This window comes from Doryrhamphus excisus, linkage group LG8, assembly GCF_037039965.1.
Source record: "Doryrhamphus excisus strain RoL-2023G ecotype Guam linkage group LG8, RoL_Dexc_Guam_v1.1, whole genome shotgun sequence".
Classification (NCBI taxonomy): domain Eukaryota; kingdom Metazoa; phylum Chordata; class Actinopteri; order Syngnathiformes; family Syngnathidae; genus Doryrhamphus; species Doryrhamphus excisus.
Window position 1 is genome coordinate 23,410,001 of NC_136364.1, and position 22,480 is coordinate 23,432,480.

A 22,480-nucleotide genomic window follows, 5' to 3' on the forward strand; every position below is an offset into this window, starting at 1 on the left:
CCCCCATTCCAAAAACATGCTAGGTTAATTAGCCACTCCAAATTGTCCATAGGTATGAATGTGAGTGTGAATGGTTGTTTGTCTATATGTGCCCTGGGATTGGCTGGCCACCAGTCCAGGGTGGACCCCGCCTCTCCCCCCAAGACAGCTGGGATAGGCTCCAGCACCTTCCACGACCCTCGTGAGGACAAGCGGTAGAAAATGAATGAATGAATGAATATCACATGTCGGCAAACGTTGAAAAAATGCATGACTGATGTCTCGGCCATGGTCCACATGAGGGACCAGTGAAGGTTTCTTGTGGTCCAGCCCTCCAGACCATCACCATATTTTACACCAGGACCTGAAGCAGCATTGTTCCAGGCTGATTCTCCAGCTGACCTCAGTCCCAACACCTGGTTCTAATAGCCTTTCTGCCACAGGCCATTAGGATCCGTCCACTTCATGAAAAGACCTTTCTTCTGGAGCTCCAAGCCCGACTGCACGCTGCTTATCCAATCCACTGATTAATCAAATCAAGATGGACCAGACAGCCATGTAAAGATGCGGAGTACGAGAGCGTATGTGGTGTTGGTGAGCACGTTAGCGCCTATAGGTATAGCATGGTAAATTAGCGGCTGTTCAAGTTTGCAGTCCTGATTCTTTCATTCAGACTTTCTACTTACTTTACTTCATTGAATGTTTGCAAAACTGCTTGACCCTAAATATTGGTTCGATACTTGACAAATGTATTCAAAGGTATCGGACCATTGTCACGCTCATCAAGGGGCCTTGTCTTGGGTGTATAACTTGATTGGTCAATCCCCCATGGACCCGAATTGAACCGGCGGTTGCTGTAATCATACCGTAACAGTCAACGACATTGGCGTGCAAATCAACATTTGTCTGATGTTGACTGCAAGACCTTCCTAGCAGGAATGGCAGGTGAAAAGTCTCCTATGACTGAACAAGTGAGTATTCTTTCAGGAAGCCGGACTTTTCTTTGACGCAAGCCGACTCTGCCGAAAGACTGAAAATATCGATGTCACATTGAGAGGAAAACGACTTTGCACGTTACCCTCACGGCTTCAGAGGGCCGGGTTCACCTTTGTGAACAGGTCAGTACATCAGCAGAGTACTTTTACACCAACTAGCTACATATGTATACATGATATTCTATACGGTATCTACGAGGTAAGACTTCTATAAGCTATCTATGAGGTACACTGCCTCCTTTATTCCAATAGCGTAAGCTTCAAAAGGTCTGCAGTATTTGAATTGTGATTGTTTGTTAGATCATGAGACCAGACCGTTGGACAACAAGAACGCTCTACGTACTTCAGAGAGTTTTTATAAACTGAAGACAAGAACATGTGTTAGTCTAAGAGTGGTCTCCAAGCTGTGGCTTCATGAAAACAATACTGAGGCTGGGAGGATGGGATTAGGATGGGATTAGGACATCCTAAGCGTTATGCCTTTTGTATTCCTTCGTTTAAAAATTAATATCTCAATATTTGCATGTCTTTGAACATCAAATATTAATGAAAAACCAAAAACAATCTTCACGACTAGACCATGAACGGGTGTCATCCTATCATCCCTTTTCACGAGGATATTCCAGCAAGTATTTGGCTAACTAGAAATCCATAACCAAAACTGCCATCAGGTGTTTCTACCAAACCATGAAGCACTCGGGGTCGTGCTCATTCTGTGTCTGACCAGCCTGCACAACTTGTACTACATGAGTGCCCCCACCCTGCCCCCAGCCTGCCCCCACCAGTAGACACCATCCTCAACCTGGCCTTCTCTAATCCTGACTCGGTGAGCTGGCTGCCATGTTGGGAGCTGATCACATCGCAGCCTCATAAGCAAGAAGAAGAAGACAGGACTTTTGTTGTGGCCCAAAAGTAGTCCAGCAAACCCAAATCTGTTCTGCAAACCATATCAATATTTGTCATATGCTTGATTTTTTTTCTGAAACAATCCCAGGCCTGGTAAAAAGTGTGTTGGTAAGAATAAAAAACTATTGACCTTACTTTGTCCGTACTGGCCATACTGGTAGGACGCCATGTGGTCCACCGTGTAGGCCTGGGAGCTGTAGGAGGGGGGGCGGTACGACTGCGAGCTGGGCAGGGACGGCAGCGTAGACATGGAGGGAACGCTGGTCAAACCTTCCAGACCTTTGATGTGATCCGCACGTTGGCTACAGCTGGTGGCCATCCCGGCCGGAGGTTCCAGGCCCCCAGTCAGAGGTGAGAGGGCGTAGTCACTTTGAGGTTGCTGTGGAACGCCGCCTGGGTTCAACAGACCCATCACCTGGATGAAGACCGTAAGAAATAACGTAGATATTAATGCAATATTTCATACATATATTTCATATGTAATTCAAGGACAACAAAATGGTCTGAGAACCATCAATGAAAACAAATCCACTGAGGAGTGAAGAAGTGAATTTCCTCGAGACGTATGGGAATGTGTATGGGGTCCGTATGGGTCCGTATGCGCTCCCTACAACGCTCCCCTGGGGGATCTCCGCCCTGGCTTGGAGCAGGTCATCACTTGGTTCTCCGTCAAGGTGGAGGTGGACGCAGTGATACACGATACCAACACATGCTCAGCTGGATTTAGTTCTTAAGCGTCCGTCCGAATGCAACAGGTTGTTGACTTGACTGCTTGGTTGGTCGACTTATGGAGATGATGATGATGATGATGATGATGATGAAGTGTTCCCTGTAGTTTTCTTTAGCAGTGAACATAGAAAACTAAAGCCTCCAAAAGGCACCAGAGAGACAATGAAGCAGTTTTTCATAGGCCCACATCGCCAGGCCTCCTAAAACCCCACCACTCCAAAAAGCCATGACACAGGATAGCAACTTATTTCCAAGAAAGATTTGCTCTTGTCAAAAGAAAGAACTCCAAAAAGCGTCAGCTCTTGACCTGGTCTTTATTAGTGACACAATAATCAAATTTGGAGGACTGTTCTTTGGCCAGCAAAGGACGGAAAGTGCTGCAGGGCAAACTGGTTCAACTGGTTTCCATCCTCGGATGCTCACCGAGTTCAACAGCAAACATCAGAAAGTTCTTCATACAAAATGGAGTCTGTGCTCATCACCTGTAAAAGGAGGCGTAATTGAACCTCTCTAGTTTTAAATGTATCACATCCCACCTCCATGTGATCAGCAGAGCCTCAAGGCTCCTCAAGTCCTCCTAATAAGAAGCAGGTACGCAGAAGTATGGCTCCTCCTGGCCTCCAAGTTATCCACCATCCACTAGCACACATGTTCTTGTTTAAATCATTTCCCAAGTCGGAGAGGAGGGACCAGTCGAGATGGACTTGGAGAGGAGTGGTGTGGTATCATGCCCTCTAACATTTCCATGAAGTGTAGGAGAGGAGGAACCAGTGTAGATGGACTTGGAGAGGAGTGGTGTGGTATCATGCCCTCCAACATTTCCATGAAGTGTAGGAGAGGAGGAACCAGTCTAGATGGACTTGGAGAGGAGTGGTGTGGTATCATGCCCTCTAACATTTCCATGAAGTGTAGGAGAGGAGGAACCAGTCTAGATGGACTTGGAGAGGAGTGGTGTGGTATCATGCCCTCCAACATTTCCATGAAGTGTAGGAGAGGAGGAACCAGTGTAGATGGACTTGGAGAGGAGTGGTGTGGTATCATGCCCTCTAACATTTCCATGAAGTGTAGGAGAGGAGGGACCAGTCTAGATGGACTTGGAGAGGAGTGGTGTGGTATCATGCCCTCTAACATTTCCATGAAGTGTAGGAGAGGAGGAACCAGTGTAGATGGACTTGGAGAGGAGTGGTGTGGTATCATGCCCTGTAATATTTTCCTGCCGTTCTGTTTCCAAACATAATTAGTGTCATTATGTTGACACATAAAAAGAGCAGCAGTTGCCCAAATATGCCGCAGGGACAATTAAGCACCGCCTCTGAAACTGTTCAGTTGGAGTCCGGTGACTCTCATGAGTGTTTTATATCTCCGTTTATTATTACGTATTTGACCCATCATCCCCCCCTTCTCTCTCTCTGCAGCCCCCCCCCCCCCCCCGCCTCAAGAGTGGCCTGCTGACTCGCCATTCCAAGTTCTTGTTTCTTGTCGGAGCTTTGTCTTTGCCAGCAGCCTGAATCAGCGTTTCCGGGCGTTCGCTAAGAACAAAGTCGGGACCAAAGGGAAAACATCTGAGACGGGAGATTCTTTCTCCGTCATGTGAAATATATACAAATAAATATGATATTTGCTTTCACTGGAGGGAATACCAGCTATTCTAAGAATGCCATCACAATGTGTAGCTGGTTGCACACGTGCACTACGCACAAAAACAACAACAACAACTATAGAAAAGCATATAGAGATAGCCAATAAGTTGACATGATGTATAAACGCCTCATGTAGAGGTGAAAGTATAGGGGAGTCAAGGTCAAAGTGTCAACAAAGATAGCCTAAAGATTGCCCAGATTGAAGTGTTGAAGTGTTGGAATCGAACCGGGACTGTGAGTACGGGCGATAGTCTCACCTGCGGAGAGAGTCCGTTTCCGATGGCTGGGTTCATGGGATTAGCCGGAACGCCCGGACTCGCAAAGCTTTCCGAGTATCCTGAGAAGGAGTGGCGCCCGGACGCCAGGCAGTAGGCGGAGTTTCCTTCGCCTTGTCCGCCACCACTTGACACCTGGTGACCCGAGGAGGGCGGAAGAGGCTGCGGTCGATGCAGCGTGCTGGGTGGATCAGAGACTAAGAGTCCAAGATAAGGCGGCCATTAGCGTGTTGGAGAAATCATGGATGCCACAGGAAGTCATCCAATTTTGCTTAATTGCTGGAAAAATAATCATTTCCTAGAATAATACGCATAACATGATTGACACATGACAAATATGAAATGCTCTTCCACGACATGGCAGGAGGTATATTATGAACTTGTGTATGCACCTGTTGCGTGTATCCTATGAGTTGAAGTATGTTCTTTTAGTAAGACGCCATTCTAGGAGTTTATCAAAAGTATATTTCCTCCATAAACACGGACTGCAGATCAACAGTGTCAGTATGGTCCTTCATCTCCATGGGGCTGAATAACGTACAGGATGTATACCATGTGAGAACCCGGGTACCTTGTGCTATAGATGAAGACGGGTAGGTGCTGTCGGAGAGCTGGTAAGCGGGAATGCTGGACATGGCCGAAGGTGGGAAACCTCCTGGGATCAGGTGATTAAAGGCCATCAGCTGATTGGCTCCCGCTTGCTTCCGCCATCTGGCCCTCCGGTTGCTGAACCATACCTATAGCAAGGTGTTAGTGAGTACGAGTTGGAGCATTTTGGGCTTTTTGTCACTGAAATATGAGCCAATGTATTAATATGCCCGCAGCACACCAATCATACAAATATGATGTCCGTTTATTTCCCTATGAAAAGCTATATATTTATTTACCTATGAAAAGCTATATATTTATTTCCCTATGAAAAGCTATATATTTATTTACCTATGAAAAGCTATATATTTATTTCCCTATGATAAGCTATATATTTATTTCCCTATGATGAGCTATATATTTATTTCCCTATGATAAGCTATATATTTATTTCCCTATGATAAGCTATATATTTATTTCCCTATGATAAGCTATATATTTATTTCCCTATGAAAAGCTATATATTTATTTCCCTATGATAAGCTATATATTTATTTCCCTATGAAAAGCTATATATTTATTTCCCTATGAAAAGCTATATATTTATTTCCCTATGATAAGCTATATATTTATTTCCCTATGATAAGCTATATATTTATTTCCCTATGAAAAGCTATATATTTATTTACCTATGAAAAGCTATATATTTATTTCCCTATGAAAAGCTATATATTTATTTCCCTATGATAAGCTATATATTTATTTCCCTATGAAAAGCTATATATTTATTTCCCTATGAAAAGCTATATATTTATTTCCCTATGAAAAGCTATATATTTATTTCCCTATGATAAGCTATATATTTATTTCCCTATGAAAAGCTATATATTTATTTCCCTATGATAAGCTATATATTTATTTCCCTATGATAAGCTATATATTTATTTCCCTATGAAAAGCTATATATTTATTTCCCTATGATAAGCTATATATTTATTTCCCTATGATAAGCTATATGAAAACTCTGCCTACGACGCTCCTTAGAGCAGTTGCCAACAATGCACCCCCTTGCAGTCCCACTCAGTGTGTTGAATATGAATAAATAAATCATTCAGTGAAGCACAGTCGTCAATCAGCCCATTATTGACAATCCAATATTTGATTGAAAGGACTGTAATAGAGTACATGCTGCAAGTATTCCAATATGTGCATGTACTGCATCTCTTACTTGCACCCTGGCCTCAGTGAGTTTGGCTCTCTGGGCCAGCTCCTCCCTGGTGTAGATGTCGGGGTAGTGGGTCCTCTCGAAGGCCCTCTCCAGCTCCTCCAGCTGCTCTGCCGTAAATGTGGTCCGACTACGCCGCTGTTTCCTTTTCAATGGAAGGTCAGGCTCTGACTCCACATCGGAACCCTCATCCGAGTGACTCGCTGTTCAGCGGGACAGAAAAAGAAAGAGTTGGAATGACATTTCCAGGCAAAAGCAACGAAATAAACATTTTAAAATATAAAGTCATCACTTACAAACTGAAAACTACTCGACTGAATGATAGACGTGGTATACACACACATGCACACCCAAGTGGCGGTCTTCCTGGCTGTCTTGTGGCCAGACAGACCTCCATTCAAGAGGAATATTGGGAGCGAATAAACCCTATGGAAATAAAGTCCCAGGGCTCCACGGGGGGACGGGGGGACTAAAAGCCACACAAAAGGCTAATTTGGATCCAGGGACCATTATTCTGCCTCTTCTTGTGTGTGTGTGTGTGTGTGTGCGCGTGTGCGTGTGTGTGTGTGTGTGTGTCAGATTAAAAAAAACCTGCTCAGTCAGGTTGCTTCTGGGCTAACATAAACTGAAAGCAAGGAAAGACTGAAAACAGACACTTGGAATATTTTGTTGCATTTATCATGTATTCACATACACAGCAATTTTCACTTTTCCTAACAACTAAATGCCAATATTATAACCATATAGGCAAACAACTCCCAGCATCTGCACACAGGATGCGTACCCAATCCCATCAGAAAATGTACTACCATAATAATACTTCCAAAAAGACATAAACAGTTTCCCATCACAATTCAACAGGATCACAGATCTTATTTATTCCTACTCATGCTTCTGGGATTCTTCTCAGCAATCCCAGAACTATATGTAATATGTACCAGATTCCTATTTTTATAGAACATAAAAGAAAAGGACAACAAGAGTAACAGAAGAATTAATAGCGTTTGTTGTTGGCATGTTGACTAATTTAAAAACTTTGAAAAATACAAATACAAATAAACGAGAAAAAAGTCATTATTAATTATTTCAGTTAAACTATCAACAGTTATGATCATAAGAAGTCCTCATTTTTTCAGTCACATATTACATATACTCCGGTAAATCTTGTCTCGTTTCATTTATGCGCCATCTCCACATATCAGTCATATACCGTTTTTCTTATCTGCGTTTTTACCAACAGTTAGCATCATAAGTCATGTGTGTGTCGGGAAGAAAAGCTCTTGCATGGTGACAAGACATTTGACGCCACATCTTAGCTTGCGTGTACAAATGATACTTATTAAATGCTACTTATATTACAGGTTGTATTATAGAGTTAAGATATACAGTATGTTATGTACGTGATGTGAAGTAGTCAACTATTTTGGATCATGTGATGGTCGGCTTGACTGAGCAGCAGTGACACTATTGGTTCTGACGGCCATTCTCTCCTTTTTCTGTCTCCGTATGAATTCTATTGTGATTAGCCGTAATCCTTAGCCATAATCCAGCAGCATGTTTTTTTATTCAGTACTTAGAAGACACCATCGGCTCCCTTCTAGGTTCACCAAGGCCAAAGCACCCGCTTTTTGTGTTATACCTAATTATACTTCATTAATTCCCTCTCAGCACAGGGGATGTTTTGTGTGCGACACTGTATTAGTTCCCCTCAGAAACAACAATAAAATCCAAGGGAATCCAAGTCACTGTGGGCCCCTTGTGTGAAACTGATCCCTGCACCCCCTTCGGCGAGTTCCTTCCCGCAACGCAAATAGCAGTGGGAGTCAATTTAACATGCATTAGGGGCAAATTGGGGAAGAAACATTCAAGCATGAGGGCGGCAAGAGGTAAAATATTTCCTAAAGTGGGGCAACAGAAGATACAATTCTTACATCCCACATTCATTCTGGCCGCAAAAATCCTTAATCACTTTGGAATTATCTATCGGTTATTACCGCTACCGGAGTTTCAAGACCTTTTCAAATAAAGACGGAGATCGGCACATCAAGTCCGAGCAGTGTTGACAGCCATCAGTGGGATCGTTAATGAGTGAGTGTTAAGATAGTATTAGTATTAGTATTAGTATTAGTATTGGTATTGGTATTGGTATTGGTATTGGTATTGGTATTGGTATTGGCATTGGCATTGGCATTGGCATTGGCATTGGTATTGGTATTGGTATTGGTATTGGTATTGGTATTGGTATTGGTATTGGTATTGGTATTGGTATTGGTATTAGTGGTATTAGTATTATTGGTATTAGTATTAGTATTAGTATTAGTATTAGTATTGATCACATGCACTTGATTTATTTTCTTGTGTTTGTCCAAATGTTTTCCATAAGAAATCCTTACGGATGAAAAAACCAGTTGAAACAAGCTACACCTATTCCTCCCTGTCCTTTTTTTATCTGTCTTGCTTTGTCCCCCCCCCCCCCCCCCGCCCCCCAGTCATTCTTTTCCACCCATATTTCTCTCTTTCTGACTCCCTGGCTCTTTGTTGCCACATAAAGCTGAACTCTTTGCCGGCGATTTCCACGCTCCATCTGTGGAATCCGTCATGGCTCCCTCGGCCCTTCACAGTGGAGGGCTGTCACCTGCCCCACGGGGGAGCTGGATTGGGAAGGGGGCGCATAAAGACTCTCCACAGAGAAACGGGGGGAGATGGAGGCATAGCCGGGGGAATTGTTGCCCACCCCTTCCCCTTCCTCTAGAGGAAACTGTACAAGCACTGGGGGGGGGCAATGGGGGTTGTTGTTGCTCATGTAAATGTACCCATGGGATGGTCGGTCTGGGCACCTGTGTTGGTTTTGCTAGCCATATACAGCCGGGGTGTCCAAACTTATTCCTTATTCGGAGGATGTTCATCCGTATAGTATAGTATAGTATAAGACGACTGTGAAGCTATGAGTACAAAACATCATGTTTATGTCTTACGTCCAGTTAGCTTGTCCCGTCAGTAGTTAAGCTATGAGTACAAAACATCATGTTTATGTCTTACGTCCAGTTAGCTTGTCCCTTTAGCATGAATCATTTTCACAGGCAAAAGTGGAGAAAACACACATTTTAATAGCAGCGTTCAGGATGCCAAACAGAGCCTTCCAACTTTGGACGTTTTTCTACGTAATAAATGCCCCGTACAGGTGAAGGAATAACAGGCATCTTACAGTTAGTTAGTCTGTCGTGATATCAATATTAAAGATGAAAGCTGCATTTCCCAGCAACACCCAATCAGGACGGGAGCTTGATGTCAGCTGACTGATATCATGTCACATCAACAATCGATCAACAATCCACCAATCAACGTAACGGAAACGCCTGGTTCTCAAAGTCAATACTGTATCAATACAGCAATGAGTTTCATCAGCTGTGAAAATATCATATCATAAATATTATTTAGACCAAATAGTATAATTCTTTGTTTATCTTTTAACACACAAAAAGGTCACATTTTTAACAATTATCAATGTCCTACATTTAGTCATGGTAAATCAGCATCACCGTGTATGACCGATATGACGGATATGACCAATATGACCAATATGAACAATATGACCGATATGACCGATATGACCGATATGATTAATATGACCGATATGATTAATATGACCGATATGACCAATATGACTGATATGACCAATATGACCGATATGACCGATATGACCGATATGACCGATATAACGGATATGACCAATATGACTGATATGACCACTATGACCGATATGACCGATATGACGGATGTGACGGATATGACGGATATGACGGATATAACGGATATGACCAATATGACTGATATGACTGATATGACCACTATGACCGATATGACCGATATGACCGATATGACGGATATGACCTATATAACCGAGACACGCAAAGTGTTCCAACCTGTGGTTTCAGAGAGCCCCGTTTGCCGTCATGGCCTCACTATCGTTACGATCCGATCACACGGCTTTGGCAGCGTCAAACAGAATATGCCAATCAAACGATCCACTTTAACCTTCGTATGGCTGCCTTTCCTGTACGTACAGTAAGCATATCCCATATCTTGAAATGCTGTTTACCCAGGAAACACTTGACTTTTCTTTGTTTACTTTACTCCATCTTATCTTAACGTAGAAGCGGACCCATGTGGACCTGGCTCTGATTCACTCATCAACTTTAGAGGAACTATGAGCCTCAGAAGGCTATCATTAACTGAGTGGAGGAGGCCTGGCAGAGGAGCCGGGCTGAGATGAAGCCACAAAATAAGAGACGCAAGGACGGGGGTGGGCGGAGAGGGTCCGAGGAGAAAAGAAAACTGTTTAACCAAACTAAAGCCCTGAGAGGCGCCCTGAGAGGCGCCCTGAGAGGACCCCAAGCAAAACAACCCCTCTGGAGCCAAGACAGCCCAAAACGTCTCCTTCCACGCCACGCCAGGGAAAGGAGGGTTGAGCTGGAACAGACTTCAGCGGTGCTGGTGTTGGGGTGGGGTGGCGTGGGGTGGGGAGCGGCTTAAATACGTCCGCTGAGACACGAGACGGTCCTGGCGTGGCGTACGTGCGTGTGTGCGGGAGACACGGTGAAAGATAAAGCGCACGAGGGGACGTGTCCATCTTGAATTGAAGGACTTGAGGGAATTGAGCGGCCATATGTCAACCATTTCCAGCCCTTCTCCTGGAGCTTTGGTTAACGGCGAGGCTAAATGGAGGCCGTGACGCCCCGTCCACCCCTTTCTCTCCCCACCTTCCCCTCAGCGCCATCGCACCAGACAAAAGGCAGCTGAGACAAACGCTGCATTTATTTGGGCGGGACGACCACGCCGCTTCTATTCAGGCGTCGGGGGGCTAAGTGACTGCCTGACTGCATGAAACAGTACATAGAAGTCACCACGGGCAGATGCCGGGTCACATCATGGCTCTGCTGGCAACCTATGGATCCATCTGTGAGTCTGGCCCGTTTAGATCTTTTCACTGAGAACTCGCTTGACTTGCTAACAAGCCTTCAGAGATGGTTGGCTAATGGTTGGCTAATGGTTGGCTAATGGTTGGCTAATGGTTGGCTAATTTGATCTTATGCCTAATAACAATAACAATAACAATATCAGCACCATCAGCACATCAATGACGTGACGATGCTGACAGCTTTAAAGGAGTAGATTGTGGAACGGATGTGGTGAGGAGTTGGCAGATGAGGTGTCAGGAAATGGTTACCTGTCATTTTTAACTCAAAGTGTTTCTAACCTTGTTTCCTGTGCGGCGCTACGAGCGGGCGACCCCATGCGACCCTGTGACCTTGCCGTCCTCCGCCTTTTAAATCTCTCTCAGCACGGTGGTCACGGCGAGGGGGGGGCGACGTGTTGAAGTCGGTACATGCTAACTGTCAGATATCTGAACTGGCTTCCTTCTGCTGTCAGGCGGCCATTTATCTCCGATAGCACGGACAAAGACAATGGAAGTACGGCAGACATTAGCTGCCACATTTGGGGACCATCATTTTGGTGTGGGTTCAATTTATACAACATCATCAAGTGGGGGAAATTATTATTTGTATCCAGATTCTCACCAACATCAAGTGTGTTTGCCCCCTTTTTGATCGACCATCATGGGCGCCTCTATTGGGGACGTTGGCCAGACACATGAATGGCCCCAAATGGCCCCAAACCAAGGATTTTTCAACCTACGCCAGTTGACATCCATTTCTTCCATTTTTGCTTTTTTTTTCAGTTCTTCAGTTTTCAGATGCTTTTTTTATGCTATTGTTTAACAAAACATCTTATGTCATTTATTTGTATTTCTTGCATATATATATATGTATATATGTATATAGATATATACTGTATTTTCCAGACTATAAATCACACTTTTCTGTGACTTCTTACAGTCATATATCCAAATATAGTTGTCCCTCGTTTATCACGGTTAATTGGTTCCAGACCTGACCGCAGTGAGTGAATTTTCCACATAGTAGGATTCAATATTAATAAATGGAACATTTTCATAGTTAGAGCTTGGAAAACCTGTTTATGACATTTTAGAGCCTTGTAGATGTGAAATAACAGCCCTATAGTCACCTTTTTGTTTGTTTCTTTGGGCTTTTTGCTGACATCAGAGTCGCCACAGCGGATCTTTTGACTTTATATTCCGGATGCCCTTCCTGACGCTCCTATTTTTCTTTGTTTACATGCGCAACCACAATGAGCAGGCTACAGGATCACCGTTGGGACTTGAGAGCCAGATGACACATTAAACATAGCATGCTACCACGCTAACTAGTTAGCCTTCTATTTATTTATTATGAACTTAAGAAGGGTTTCCAACAGAGTGGGAAAGAATGACAAAGAAGCCAAAAACGTTGATGCGTGATGTAGCGAGGAACAACCGTTTACTTTATATAACGGGTTTTTCATCCTTTTCATAAACAGACCAATATTACACAGTTATGATTGTTTTGGATATTTTGGAAATTTTCTGTCAACAAAAGCGTTGACTGTGTACTGTATAACATCAGCTGTCTTACATTTATTGTTGTAAAACAATATTCTATGACAAATGTAATTGAGTAATTGGTGCTAAGGTGGGTTTCCATCTTGATGATACCTGACCCAAATGTACATGACACTACTACTACTACTACTACTACTACTAGTAGTAGTACTACAACTACTACATGGACAGCCAGCTTGGCCTCCCATTCAGTGATGTCATGTAAGGCAACACAAACTAAATCGGGTTAATTAGTTAACAAATGAAGATCCATCCATCCACCTTCTATGCCGCCTATCCTCATCAGGGTCCGGGGTTATGCTGGAGCCTATCCCAGCCGACTTCAGGCACCCCGGACCGGTTGCCAGTCAATCCCAGACTTGAAATAAAGAAATAAAGAGAGGCCTTCTTCTCGGGCAGCCATTCTACTTGACCTTCATGGCCCTTTTCAGTCCCGTCTTTGGGGGGCGTCCACCACTCGTCCACCACTGGGGAAGGCTGGGACGCCGGAGCCTTGAGTCCTGTAGGGGGGAATACCCCAAATACCCCCCAGCCCCCTCTGTCCTCCACACACTCCCCCTCCAAAAAGATGGTCCTGACTTCAAAGTGGGCCCGCATTGATTAATTGCCCTTTGAATTGATATCAGACGGCCCCAATCAAAGTGAGAAGGAGACAGTATAGAGGATCCATTCATTGGACGATGACCATGTCTTCATGCTTGCATAGTCATCATGCATGGCTTGTTAGCAAAAACTCACGAGAGAGGAACGACTGGCGGACAAGGGGAGTCGGCCTCCAGAGCCCTCAGGGTAGAGGAGCGGGATTTGGTGCTCAGTACTTGGCCCTGGTGCCCCCTTCGTTTGCCCTCGTGCCCAAAGACTCAGAGTGACACATTCATTCTTTCAACAGACAAGACAGAGCCCTCTTCACCAGACCACCAGAGCTATTAGAAGATCCTCCATGACCTTCTGGTCCTGTCTTTGTGACATCATGGTGGAAGAGAACAAATACGTATTGCACTCACGAAAACATAACCTGGTCCATGTTTAGATGCCGTCTGTTCTTTGTTCAGTCATATCGATACCAAGGATAGTATCGGTGCCAATGTCATATCGATACCAAGGATGGTATCGGTGCCAATGTCATATCGATACCAAGGATAGTATCCAATGTCATATCGATACCAAGGATGGTATCCAATGTCATATCGATACCAAGGATAGTATCTAATGTCATATCGATACCAAGGATAGTATCAGTGCCAATGTCATATCGATACCAAGGATAGTATCCAATGTCATATCGATACCAAGGATAGTATCGGTGCCAATGTCATATCAATACCAAGGATAGTATCGGTGCCAATGTCATATCGATACCAAGGATAGTATCCAATGTCATATTGATACCAAGGATAGTATCAGTGCCAATGTCATATGGATACCAAGGATAGTATCGGTGCCAATGTCATATTGATACCAAGGATAGTATCGGTGCCAATGTCATATTGATACCAAGGATAGTATCGGTGCCAATGTCATAGCGATACCAAAGATAGTATCGGTGCCAATGTCATATCAATACCAAGGATAGTATCAGTGCCAATGTCATATCGATACCAAGGATAGTATCGGTACCAATGTCATATCAATACCAAGGATAGTATCGGTGCCAATGTCATATCGATACCAAGGATAGTATCAGTGCCAATGTCATAGCGATACCAAGGATAGTATCGGTGCCAATGTCATATGGATACCAAGGATAGTATCCAATGTCATATCAATACCAAGGATAGTATCAGTGCCAATGTCATATGGATACCAAGGATAGTATCAGTGCCAATGTCATATCGATACCAAGGATAGTATCCAATGTCATATGGATACCAAGGATAGTATCAGTGCCAATGTCATATCGATACCAAGGATAGTATCGGTGCCAATGTCATATCGATACCAAGGATAGTATCAGTGCCAATGTCATATCGATACCAAGGATAGTATCAGTGCCAATGTCATATCGATACCAAGGATAGTATCAGTGCCAATGTCATATCGATACCAAGGATAGTATCAGTGCCAATGTCATAGCGATACCAAGGATAGTATCGGTGCCAATGTCATAGCGATACCAAGGATAGTATCGGTGCCAATGTCATATGGATACCAAGGATAGTATCAGTGCCAATGTCATATGGATACCAAGGATAGTATCATTGCCAATGTCATATGGATACCAAGGGTAGTATCCAATGTCATATGGATACCAAGGATAGTATCAGTGCCAATGTCATATGGATACCAAAGATAGTATCAATGCCAATGTCATATGGATACCAAGGATAGTATCCAATGTCATATGGATACCAAGGATAGTATCAGTGATCCCTAATGCAATGTTTTGTGTACTTTTGCGTCGAGTCGTTTGTATTTCTAAAGTGTTTTGTAGTTTCTTGGCCAAAGGACAGCTTTGGGTCAAAGTCAAAGCCCTTGAACGAGAGCCAATGTAGGACGTCCTCTGTTCACAACGTACAGTTGAACATCGGTTTTTGTCTTTAATGTGTTTCAAAAAATTCAATTGAGGCAATTTGTCCCATAGGGAAAAAATATAATTCCAATTATTTTGTTCCGGACACCCCAAAATATTCACAAAATCATCACAAAATACATTTTATAATGCAAAATAATTTGAATAGAACTTATTGGTGATGTAGACTTTCCGCGCATCCCGGTGCGCTCAAATTCCTTATCAGATTGTCATAACTTTCCTTAGACCCCAAAGAGGCTTATTTAGCACTCAAATGCAACAAAATATGCACAGACAACACTTGGGGTGCTTTGTTTGGGTACTCCATTTTGAGGAACAGTAAAGTACACGTCAAAAGGATGAGTGTAATATTGTACAAAAATCAAGAAGGTGTATGTACTAAAACTGCGTGGTGTGTTCAAAATCCGAGGTTTGACTGTCTTGTTTTAAAGAGAGAGTTGGGTTTTTTTTAAATATGAAGATGTATGATATGCCCATCAGCAGTGTAGCGCATCAATGGTGACTTACTCACCACTTGGTCAAATTTGGGTGATAGTGTAGTTGGGGCTAGTTGGTGGGGCCACTTCAGGAGAAGAGGTTCTACTCAAAACAAGATGCGTTCCAAATCACAACAAATGCAATGGCGCTGCGTGTATTACTGCGTACTGTCGCCTGTCCGTTGTTGTACATGTTCCACGGTGTTTCCATGCACGGCTGTGGGGAAACACACACTAAGGCATTCGTCCAACAAAGTGACGGCAAAATTACAAAACTGTTTGATGATTTTGAAAATGTTGAAACAAAAAGTAATCGTGTTGGAATCAGCAAAACTGGTCATGTGTTCATTTTGTATCAAATGGATACGGATCTTTGCGGCGTTCCCAAGCTTCCACTCTAATTCCTCTCTTTCCAAGCGGCCTCCCCCTGGCAGCCATCCAGCGCATCCCACCTTTTACAGTTGCAGCACGCCCAACTCGGGCCCGGAGTCATTTTTTTGCACACCCACATGATTTGCCAGCTCCGTTTGTGTGACAAAGCCAGCTAAACCTTAATGGCTCTTTCATGTATTGTGTCCCCACGGCTCCCTTTTGTCCCCTCGCCGTGGGCCCGGACCCTGCTTACAATGAGCCTGGAGAAAGGAGGCACATTGAAGGAATGCGCCTCAATAAACCTAATTATGACATGATGACTGCACTCACCATGGTAAGGGCTTTTTCAAAGATCCCGGCTTTATTCAATTAGCCTTTTCCAGGATCCTCTTTCACCAAATAAACTTATCCCTTTTGACTGTTTGCATTGCAAAGAGGAATGCGTGTGCTCGGGCGTGTGCTCGGGCGTGTGCACGTGTGTGCGCGCACACGACTAAATAGAAATGTATCAGCCGCTGAACAAGGCGCCCTGTATCATCTGGATCGTTTCACCTAACGAGGAATGCGCTCTTAGAGACACCGAAAATGTGAAGCGCTTTTTGTTCATGAACTTTGCCTAAAGGGTTAACTGGAAGCCATGGGAGTTGCTGCTGGACTGGAGGGAAACTTTTACTGACAAATACACTCACTTCTGGTACTACAATGGAGGATTTTTGTACATTGTGTCCCTTTTGTGGAAATGGACCTGAAATATGCCTGAAATATGAATATTAGAAAGGCATTCAACAGGTTGGAAATGTACATTATTTCAAGTTGTGTCTTTTATTATGAAAGTGTTACATTGACTCATACCAGGTTTGCAAGCAATTATGGTTACTTTCAAAAATAATATTACTTTTTTATATTATTCCTACAGTATTTTCTCCTTGTTGGTACTGCACTGTGTGTAAATGGGCTGCTGTAACAAAGCCATTTCCTGCGTGGGATCTCTAAAAGTATTTCCCAAGTGTCTCCCAAATATACGTTTTGGCCGGCGGACGCATGGCTGACAACATATGACAAAAGAATAGAAAACAGAGGGAGAAGCCATTGTTTCTCTCCAGATGAAAGTGGATGAAATAAAAGACTCCATTTAATCTGCTTGAAGAGATTTGGAGAGCAGGCTGCAGAGCAGGGAGGAGGGATTGCAGGGGGGGGGGGTGGGGGGGTGCGAGAGGGGCCCAATTGTGAAGCTCTATGCTCTGGGGGCCGGAGCTGGGCTCTCCGGGGAGATGACATTGCTTCCCATTCACTCTGGACACCCTTTAATACGCGCCCTTCATCGTTAGATGAGGCATAGCACAATATCAACATCGTTTAGAGGACATTATTCATGTTGGGGGGGGGGGGCAACACCCATCCAAGGACTCAATAATCAATCATACGTTTCATATCATAAGTGACAAAACAAATCAGTAGAATATGTAATCATTTGCCTTTTGTCATTTTGTTACTATACCAAGTACCAATAAAACAGCAGCGGGCTGAAAACGAACCCCCGGGTCACACTTTGGACACCCTTGATTTTAGATAAGAAATTGGGCCACTTGGGGGGTTGGGGGGGGGTGTTGTTTTAAACAATTTTTTACATCATCTGGAAAAAATACAAAGTAACACAATATGAGCATCTACTTGAGGCTTTGTTGTATTATTTAGAATATTCAAAGTTGCTGTATATTACATAAAGTTATTATATAAAATATATGGGCACATTAATAACAGGAAAGTATTTGAAACCGGTTGCAGTTGATATAAACATTATGCGTGCACTTGAAGTACATGAAATTTGTAGGACACTTGGGGAAAAAGTACTGTATTATATTTACTATTTCTGTGTAGTTGTTTAAAGTATTTGAAATATTGTATACAGTATTTGACCATTTTAAAACGACTTTGAAATCATGCTGAAGTTGTTATTTCCGGTGTGGCTATTTGGGTGAGTACTTTAAAAAGTATTTAAAACGTGTTCTACTTGTTGTATACAGTATTTGGACACTTTATAAAAAGTATTTGAAACGTGTTGAAGTATAGCCTAATATAAGGCTATACAGTATTTGTGCACTGTAAAAAGTATTTGAAACTTGTTGATGGATTAGTATTTCTGCACTTTGAATACGTTTTTGAAACTTTATGCACTTTTTAAAAAAAGTATTAGAAACTTGTAGAATTATATTTACAATTTGTGCACTTTTTTAAAGTATTAGAAATTTGTAGAATTATATTTACAATGTATGCACTTTTTAAAAAAAAGTATTAGAAACTTGTAGAATTATATTGACAATTTGTGCAGTTTTTCAAAGTATTTGAAACTTGTTCTAAAGTATTTTTTTTTATGTGTGCACTTTAAAAAATATTTTAAACTTGTTTGAGCACTTTAAGAATGACCTGAAACCTGTTGAAGTATTGTGCAGTATTTTAAAAACGCAGTAGCCAACGTACTAAACGCGAGTGTGTTTTATGAGGCGACTAATTGTAGCGAGGAGCCTAAAAAGGAAACATTTAGTAGTCGAAAACGGACATTTTAGCCCCTGAAAAAAAGCTCCGGGCTGCCCGAACAATCCACCCTTCAACGCGGCCTCGTCGTGGGTTTTGTGGTCGGTCCCCCTTCCCCTCTCCTTGAATTCTAAACGGGTCTCCCCTTCGTCTTTCAGTGGCCAAAATGTGTTTGCAAGCCGGGTCTTTTGTCCCCCCACAGCCGAGCGTGAGTCCTAAATGGACTCCTGAGTCTTTTGTCTCCAAGTTCATCCCCGTCGGGACGGCAGGCTCGGCTTTGTGCGCTGATGGAAACCGTTGAACAAATGTTTGATCAACTCATCCTGGGGGGGGCAATGACGGGGGGGGGGGGTCGTCCTCCACTTCACTCGTCTAAATGCGGGGTGGGTGGATCGATGGTTGATACCCTATCGATAATATTGATACCGCCTTCATCCTCGATATTTATCGGTGCTCTACTTGGTTTATTTTCATAAAAATAATTTTGTGATGTTGCCCATATCTTTGCCTTTTTGATATTGTTGTATTTTTCACAACTTCTTGCGTGAGTACTTTTTGGCTTTGGTTATGTTATTATTTTATTATCTCCAGGGCACATTTATTATTTTGTAGGATTGACTATTTACTCAAACAATATGTCATGAAAGGGAATAGTATTATTATATATTCTATAATTATTATTATTATTTAGTTGCTACCGTTACATTGTCTCACAACATATTTTCATGTTCTTAAATTGTTCATAAATAAGTTTGCTGATAAACAAAAAATACAAAATATATATTTTTAAAAAGAAAAATGACATTACATTATTTAGAATATTTTTTTTTAAAATTGGGGGCGTAAAAACGATTGTGTGTCCCACTCTGATTATTATCATGATCAGGAAATGAAACGTAAAATGACAAAACTATTCAATGATCTTGAAAATGTTCAAGTAAAAAAAGTATACAGTATTTAGTATTGTATTCAAACATTTCCAGTACTTTGTCAGATTGCAAAGGGGGAGAAAAGTAACTTTTAGAAAGCATCCTAGTATCCTCCAACTCCTATTTGGGTTTGTAGTATGAAGTATGAAGCCGTGCTTATGTTCAAATACCAAAAATATGATCATGAATCTTTTCCCAGTGAGAACCTCATACTGACAAAATCATTTGACATCATGGATGCCAAAATGCATGCTAAGTTATCAAAACAAAACACCTCATGTTGTAGGTAAGTCAATTAGTCAGATACGATATTATTAATTATTACACACTTAAGACATCAATGGCCAAAATGATGGTAATATTGCAAATATAGATCAGTCATTTGCCAAATTCAATGTTTAAAAAATGTATTTTCTTATGTCAGCATTCAGCAAAGTGACTTGAAAGAAAACACTAACCACACTTCGTCCCGCCACTAAAGCATCACCTGCTGTTTGATTTACTGTCCGGGCCTCCTGGGGAAAGCCTGAAGGCCTGAAGGCGTGGAGACATGGTCCATGGACAACTCCAAATACAACCCCCACCCAACAACGTCACGCGGCAAACCGAGACATCCAACAGGTCAAAGGAGCCAACTTCTACATCAACGCCGCCCAAGCCAGGCCCACATGCACAAAAGTAATGCGGGATGGGGGGGGGGGGGGGCAACAAGAGTCGAGCTCATGAAGAGAAGAAGAATAAAAAGCTAAAATGGTTGAACAGGAGTAAAAATAATCCAGAAAAGGCAACAAAACCTTTTGTAAAGCTGGGCTATAAAACCCCAAATCACGAAGCAGTAATGGCCCCCGGGGCCACACTTTGGACACCCATCCATATACATACTAAATACTCCCAATACTACAATACCAAGAAATGAGCATAGTTCACTCACATCTGTCTCCCAAGATGCCTTCAATGCTGTGTTTGGCCCTGCGCTCCGTGTCCTCCATCTTCTCACCATCATCTTCATCTTCGTCATCACCTTTACCCCCAAACCTGCTCCTGGTGGATCCCACTGGAGGACCAAAGCAATATTGGTCAAAAGCAATATGATAATAAGCATAATGTTCCTTTCTGCACCTCTTAGCCTAAAGGGAGTTGTGGTGGTCACATGACCATCCTTCTGTCATTTATCCCAATCTCCCAGCCAAACATTCCCGGCTTTTCCCAGCCAAACATTCCCGGCTTTTCCCAGCCAAACATTCCCGGCTTTTCCCAGCCAAACATTGCCAGCTTTTCCCAGCCAAACATTCCCTGGCTTTTCCCGGCCAAACATACCCGGGTTTTCCCGCTTGTAGTCTTCCATCCTCTTGTCCACTTCCGGCGTCGTCGCCTGCTGGAGATGTGAGGAAAGTGTCACGTCCACGATGATCATATGAAATACTCATTTTTGGCCCATCCTAATAATAATACCTTGGCTTTGCTGCCCCCGATGGCCCCCGGCCTGATGGAGCCGGTCTCCTGGTATCGGCACAGGATTTTGGACACGCAGCCGTGGGAGACCCGGAGCTGCCTGGAGATGACGCAGGGCCGGACGCCGTGGTGGGCCATCTCCACGATCTTATGGCGGACGTGGTTGGGCAGAGGTCGGCCATTGATGAACACCCCACCCAGCTGGTTGACGCGGCCTTGACCCAGCGGCGTGGACACTAGAACACGGATCAAAGTGAAGGCGGTGATGAGAAGGTTCCGGCGGCGACCTTGAGGGCTTTACCTTCCAGAGGGAAGCCGCCGCGTGGGTAGTTCTGAGCCAGCGTGGGTCGCATCATCCTGGGGATAGACCCGGCCAGCGCGGTCATACTTCCGCCGACCCAAGTGTTAGACGGACCCCTCCGAGCCAGAGGGGGAGTGATGCTCCTGGGAAAACGTCACAGGTTGCGGCCTGGCAGGACAGCGAACATCCCAGGAGGAAGCAGGAAGTGGGAATATTCCACGATGTCCCTTCTAAAAGTCTTCTTGTCATTTGTTGATGGCGGACAAAGTGAGAAGAGACCAAAGTCCAAAGTGGTGGAGCTCATCTCCTGGCCCGTCGGCGTTCTCGGCTCCGATTGGTCCAGAGGGCAGACCCCTTCACCAGAGGTTGACGATGATTGGCTGAGGAGGAAAACTTTCCTCCTATCAGGGCCGTTGTTACACTTTGGGACGTCTTTTCATTTTTCAGCGCTGGAAAATATGTAGAAACTCGTTTTGGGGCTCAGGAAAAATATATAAAAACATAGATTGTAATTTTGTATTAACCACAAAGTGGATAAATATTTGTTTTCTATAGCAAAGTGAGGTGAACAGAAATATACTGCAATCGTAAAAATTACATTTAAGTACAACTAAACCAGGAGCGTCTGGGGAGAAACTTACAGAAAATACTAATACTACAAAATACTACCAAAAATACTACAAAATATTACAAAATGTACTCCTAAGTACATTTGGAGTATTTCATGTATTTTCCTTGCTTACATTCCACATTGCATCTTGTAACATTCCAACTTGTAAATAGTCATGAAATACCCACAGGGCAATACAAATGAACAGCGATCCACAAATGGCCCCTGGACCACACTTTGGACACATGGCTTACTCCATTCCGGTAGTATTATTCGGTGTTTTGTGTATTTTTTAATGACATTATGCAAATGGATTTGGTGCATGAGTTGAAACTTCTCGCACATCGTCGCCTTCAGATATAATAACAATAATCAGCCCTAAAATAAAGATGAGGTCTTAGGAGCCACTTAAGCATCCTCA

At 43.2% G+C, this 22,480-nt stretch overlaps 1 protein-coding gene across 2 annotated transcripts in view; it reads right to left on the bottom strand.

The window, feature by feature from the left end:
* The window catches only part of pax3b (paired box 3b), a 23,457-nt gene extending 1,863 nt beyond the window's left edge, over positions 1-21,594 (bottom strand). The window contains exons 1-8 of one of the 2 annotated variants that reach the window (XM_058080282.2): positions 21,450-21,594; positions 21,149-21,384; positions 21,014-21,071; positions 20,628-20,750; positions 6,341-6,540; positions 5,096-5,261; positions 4,507-4,721; positions 2,016-2,295 (exon numbers count right to left, since the gene is read on the bottom strand). In XM_058080282.2, coding sequence (XP_057936265.2) covers positions 2,016-2,295; positions 4,507-4,721; positions 5,096-5,261; positions 6,341-6,540; positions 20,628-20,750; positions 21,014-21,071; positions 21,149-21,384; positions 21,450-21,534 — 1,363 coding nt within the window. In that variant the 5' untranslated portion in view covers positions 21,535-21,594. Of the gene's footprint in view, positions 1-2,010; positions 2,296-4,506; positions 4,722-5,095; positions 5,262-6,340; positions 6,541-20,627; positions 20,751-21,013; positions 21,072-21,148; positions 21,385-21,449 lie in introns of both variants that reach the window. The other variant, XM_058080284.2, reaches the window with a different exon arrangement.
* Positions 21,595-22,480: the final 886 nt, after the last annotated feature.